The sequence below is a fragment of the Ruditapes philippinarum genome, unplaced genomic scaffold (assembly GCF_026571515.1).
Source record: "Ruditapes philippinarum isolate M1 unplaced genomic scaffold, ASM2657151v2 ctg21509_1_1_1_1, whole genome shotgun sequence".
Classification (NCBI taxonomy): Eukaryota; Metazoa; Mollusca; class Bivalvia; order Venerida; family Veneridae; genus Ruditapes; species Ruditapes philippinarum.
Window position 1 is genome coordinate 27,554 of NW_026867101.1, and position 6,000 is coordinate 33,553.

A 6,000-nucleotide genomic window follows, 5' to 3' on the forward strand; every position below is an offset into this window, starting at 1 on the left:
TGCCCCTGATGGGGTTTAAACCCACGCCGCTGGAGATCTTTAGATAGCTAGCTCGACGCGTCAACCACTAAGCCATGCCACCAAACTTATACTAACTAATATACCAGTTAAAACATCAACTTTGTTTAATTTTAGTAAATCAAACGGCCACACATCATAGTTTTAGGGTCATTAAATGTTCAGAAATCAATGTTAAAAACCACACGAACGTAAATGTTAAAATAACAAATCAAAATTAGGTTTCAACCTAAAAATGTGGTTATGTTTCGTTATTCAACAGCGATTGTGATATTTAAATGTTTTTGTTCTTTTTCTTATTTTTGTTCTTGTTTTGTTTGATTTCAAACTCTTCGATGGTCATAGCTCGAGGCATCTCCCATTCCTCGGACGTGGAAAGTTTCCTCGGCGGTCTTATAGCTCGAGGCATCTCCCATTCCTCGGACGAGGGAAGTTTCCTCGGAGGTCTTATAGCTCGAGGCATCTCCCATTCCTCGGACGAGGGAAGTTGCCTCGGAGGTCTTATAGCTCGAGGCATCTCCCATTCATCGGACGAGTGAAGTTTGCAAGGTGGTCTTTGTTCGTTGTCACTTCTGCAATGTATGAAAATCATACTTAATCATAATTTTGTTACAAGTCATATTGAATAAGGAATCAACTGGCTGGTGTTGCAAAATGATTGATTAATCAGACAAAATAAATCATTATCACAATTAATACCTTTAATTGAATTGTCCCTCTTTCAATCTGAACAAAACATTTCATCATTTTTAAAAAGAAAATCAAAATATTTACTGACTGAATAGCAAACAATACAGACCATTGGCAAACTATTCATTAAGAAATTTTGAGAATGACTTTTAGTCGTTGAAATAAGTTCACATTTAAATTTATATTTGTATACAACTGACTCTGACCAGGGTATTTGATTTATAGAATTTATCTAAAAATGATCTAACATGTGCTACCATATGATGTTATGAGATTTTTATGCATTGTGCAGTGCAATTCCGAAATCTGATGGACGAGTTCACAACTGTTAAACCTTTATTGGACGATGTGCTCGCCGTATCTGTGGTTGCTGTTTTGTGCCAAGTTCGTGGGGCGCTGGGCGAAGTATTTGCGTGTTTTCGCCGAGCGAAAATACCACATGGCATAAACAAGCCAGCATATATAGGTTTTACAGCTGCACCTGCTAGCGTTACGCGTTATTACTCGTGACTGTGTAATATCTTACTTTATTTTACATTAAAAACAAGCAGCGTTAAGTGATATAAGTTCGTTCCTTTTCTATATTTTTCAATTACAAGTGATCCCTCGGAAGCTTTAATCACAACAAAATTACATGAAAATTGCAGACTCGGTTCCATTGATGAGGGATAATGAATGAGTGCAACATCCCTCAAGCCCACTAGAACCGGCTTGAGTGGTACTCAATTCTCAGACATATTCAGTAACATAGAGTAACATAATTTAAAGAAACTGCGCTCTTGAATTCAATAACTGATTGAAAGTAACTTTCCTTGTCAGAGCATTTGTTTTTAGCCGAACTTCCTGCTTTCCATCTGTACCGTAAGAATAAATTCCTCTTCTACCATTATTCCATCGAACCTGTAACGAAAATATTTACATAAACTATTTTTTAAGATATTTTAACCTATCGTTATACTGAGTGTCATCAACTATACGTTATGTATTCTTTTCTTTGACCTTTAAAGGGGACTCCACAGAGTTGTTTTAGTTTGTTTTGCAGTTGTTGCTGTTGTTGGTTTTTGTTGTTGTTTTCGATTTCACAATCTATTACGGAGTATATTTCTTAATTATCTATTGCATATCTTTCTGTTTAAGTTTCCTATCTGACTTATGTAGAAAATTATTTTTAATGTTTCGATGCTTTGGTAGTTGTTATTTCTTTTAATCTTTTTTTTTCTTTGAACCTCAGTGGAGTTCCTTTAAACATATTAAAAACAGGATGAACAGGATTTACATGAATAGACAAACAAACAATTTTCCTAGTTTCATTTTGTAAGCAGAAGAAAAATGTACATTTTACCTACCAACACAGAGTTTGCTCGTTTGTCTAATTTTATAACAACACCATTATCTACATTGCCCTCAGAATTTTTCCAATCTTTACCTGAAAATAATGAATTTTGCAAATACTTTCATTGATTTCTAAACAAACTAAAACAACACATCAAGAGCGTCCAGTGATCACGTGTGTCGCCTTATGAAAGCCAATTGCCGCTACGTTGTAGAAGAAGGCACAACTGTTATTTACATATTTTTTTCATTATTCAAGGGCCATAACTCAGTTAAATTCCTTTAACCGGGAAGCCCGATTTATATGGCAGGCGACACAATAGAATGTCATTATAGAAATTATATGTTTTTTTGTTGTTGGTGGTTTTTTGTCATTGTGTATTTTTATTTAATTTTCAAAATTATTACTTCATCAATAACTTTAAACCAAAATGAAGATTTCGCTACAAACCTGGAACAACTTGACATCCAACAGCAATTACTTCCCCTGGTTTTAGGATCCTCGGCTCGTCAACAACTAGTACGCTGTATGCCCTTGGACCGTAATGGTATGTTTTTTTTAATCCATTATTATCCCATTCACACCATACATGGTTGTCTTTGTGAAAAATTAATTTGTTTCATTATAAAGAGTGTAAGTTTAATACTGTATTTACTGAACCAGTTGAATAAAATTATATTATGGGAGCCTCTTGCAAGCATAATATTAATGTTTTTTGAACGAGTTTAATAAATTTAGTAATGAACTTACACGAATTTATTATTCTATTTATCACATACCCAAAATAAAGACCGTTTGAAGTGTTTTAGAAACATTTTCATTGACGCGCCTATAGTATAACGTTAACATTTAGCGCGTCTAAACGCTATCTTTATATGACGAAAATGACGTCACGTCAAAATATATGCACGGCTGTGCAATACCATTTTTACGGAGTCGCAAAATCGGCAAGGGTATGTGATAAAAACGTTATTTGAACCAATATTTTTCAGAAATTTAATTGTTTATAAATTGTAAAAAAAATAAATGTTATCAGAGGATTTAAAAGGCCCATTATGCCTCAGAAATGCTATCATTTTTACTTCCCTTAAAACCTTTTTATATTTTGTATCTTGTAACAGTTTCCAAAAATACTTATGTGGCCTATAGATGAAATATATTTGTTTCTTTTGCTTTGTTGGCAATTGGTACAATTTTAGTGAATTAGCAATTTGTGTCTAAGACAAAGTACTTCTTTCTTTACATTTTGCTACATTTACGATATATTACTGCATGTTAACAGCATAAAGTGCCGTTAAAAGCTTTAAATATATAATAGTATAAACATATAATAATATCAGTTTAAACGTGAAATTAAATACAAAACTTAACAATATTACTTAATCAATATCAAGAGTTGTCGGTGGGACAGCATGTTCGACTTTTCTCACTGCTTGATAGTTACACAAGAGCCTGGATAATGAAGAATGCGTTTAGTCCAAAAAGGGCCATAGTTCTGTAATAGTGCATTACAGACTTATGGGTCTTGGATAAAGACCTTTTATTATGCTGCTAAATATATATGTGAAGGTTCAACCCATTCTCTTTATTATCTTTTGAGGTACCATCTTGCATGCAAAATTTTACCCAAATGTGACACCGACGAGCGGGTGAGTACAATACTGTACCTATTCCCCCGAATAGTCGAACTAAAATTATCAATTTAACAGCACGTAACGAAACAATCAGATAAAATATTTTTAACAAAACTAATGTCACGTTAAGCAAAGAATTACCATCACCGTCGTGGCCTATCACTGTCCCAGGACCATTGCCATCTTGGTTATTGTATTTCCAATTGGGACCACGTCGCACGCGGCAACCAATTTCCGGTAATGTAGTGCTAGTTTTCTCCTCGTACATGTGTATGCAGTCAACAATTTCAGCACGTTCTTCTATGTGACGTTTTAATCTTTCCTGTATATTCCTCATATCCTCCTGCAAAGTTGTGTAAACATTATTGTATCATAGTTTGGGGGCATTTCTGTTGAAATTGTGTCAGAGTTAAATCGTATACATATACATGCACAGTGCGTTAACTGGAGTGCAGATATTAGTTACCCGCACTCCAGAGCATGCCTATTGATTGGCTCATTTTTGCTGGGGTTTACATATTGTGACGGCAGAGAAAGGGTTAGCGACAGAAAGATTATATTCAGATGTTCGTTCATTGGTTCCTTTTTGCCGGGGTTTCATATTGTGACAACAGGGAACGTGTTTTTATGTTTGATTATGATACAAAAGAGGAAGAACATCAAAACACTCGGCAATCTGATACGCCCCCTCGTACAAATCAGATAGCCTCGTGTTTCGATGCTCTTTCTATTACTTATAATAGATTTAACTCACTACAATGATGGTGCAGTGCCTCTAGACGCTCGCAGAAATCACGATCACAGGGTAGAAAAATATATGTTTATTATCTATCGAGTTTTTACATTTTTCATTCATTATCGTATAAAATCGGTGAGAAGAGATGAATAAGACTTAGATATAAAGAGCACTTCAGCGGGTGAATAGGGGACATTTATGATATTTTAGCATTTAATCATCCAAATGCATTGTCCGGTATATACCGTAATACGGTATCTAGTGCGGTGCTCCATCACATAGTCTCGCTCAATAATTTAATGTAATTACCCTTCAAATAGTTTATAATAATACTTTCCGGCTTAATATGTGTAGATAAAGTTTCTTACTTTCACTTCACAGATATCTTTAAGACATTTGGAGATTTAAAGGTCCATTATGTCCCAGAAATGCTGTTGCTGTAGCCATAATGGCTTATATTGTTATACGACTATATGGACAAAAGTTTACCTTAACTTAACGAGATATGTTTTATCTTTAAATGTTTGTACACAAATAAATGATTACATTTGTTATTAATATGTAATTATATCTTAAAATTTTGATTAGAGATTTTGTAACTGTTTCATATCAAAGGTGTTCGGCGCGTTGATTGGTCACTACCCCCGGGCCAAACCTCCCCCCTCTCACCCACTCTACAACCCTCCTACCTCTCAAAACCATGTAAACTGCAGTATTTTTCATTTTAAACATGTTTTAATATTTGGTATATGCTTTTAATTTAATTACCTTCATCTCCCACAAAAACTAAAAAAATGATATATTTATATTTAGTAAAGGTATGCAACTCGCCGCTCATTTTTCAGCACTCATCTTAATATGAATTCCATAACTCCAACATTTTTTCACCAATTTTCAATATCTTGGTACCAAATGGTAGGGAGTTGATTACTCTTAAAGGAATTTAAGCTGTCTTTACAATCCTTTCAAGTTTAAAGATGATATGTAATCTCGAAGTCGTCACAAGTGTAACTCGACAGAGACCTGACCGCTGGGTTTTTGTCAAAATTACCCGACTAAAAGGCAGTTAATTCGAAATGAATGAACATTTTTTTGTATTGCGCATATAAATATGATCAAATTATATTATTATTTGTAATAACTGTTCAATCAAAACATCATATAAAACTATAACGAACCGTTTTTCCGATTTGTTAAATTCTCCATCCAAAATGAAAGTACACATGTATAAACGGCTGTATTCGTATGGAGTATTTTCATTGGTTGTGTGAAAACCTTAGACCAATGAAAATACTCCGTACAAAAAAATCAAGAGGAAAGCACTCTGCAGAACAATTACTTGCATATAGATTTGGAATTTGACATATCGGAAAACGGTTTGTTATAGTTTTATATGATGTTTTGATTGAACAGTTATTACAAATAATAATATAATTTGATCATATTTATATGCGCAATACAAAAAAATGTTCATTCATTTCGAATTAACTGCCTTTTAGTCGGGAAATTTTAACAAAAAACCCAGCGGTCAGGTCTCCCTTCGAGTTACACTTGTGTAGTTGTGACGACTTCGAGATTACATATCATCT

At 34.1% G+C, this 6,000-nt stretch overlaps 1 protein-coding gene across 1 annotated transcript; it reads right to left on the bottom strand.

The window, feature by feature from the left end:
* Positions 1 to 1,299: 1,299 nt before the first annotated feature.
* Positions 1,300 to 4,168, bottom strand: LOC132734863 (uncharacterized). Its single transcript, XM_060721724.1, has 4 exons — positions 3,817 to 4,168; positions 2,492 to 2,638; positions 2,055 to 2,134; positions 1,300 to 1,608 (listed from the first exon to the last, which is right to left on the bottom strand). The coding sequence occupies exons 1-4, from the start codon at positions 4,010 to 4,012 to the stop codon at positions 1,471 to 1,473; spliced, it is 561 nt and encodes a 186-aa protein (XP_060577707.1). The 5' UTR covers positions 4,013 to 4,168; the 3' UTR covers positions 1,300 to 1,470.
* Positions 4,169 to 6,000: the final 1,832 nt, after the last annotated feature.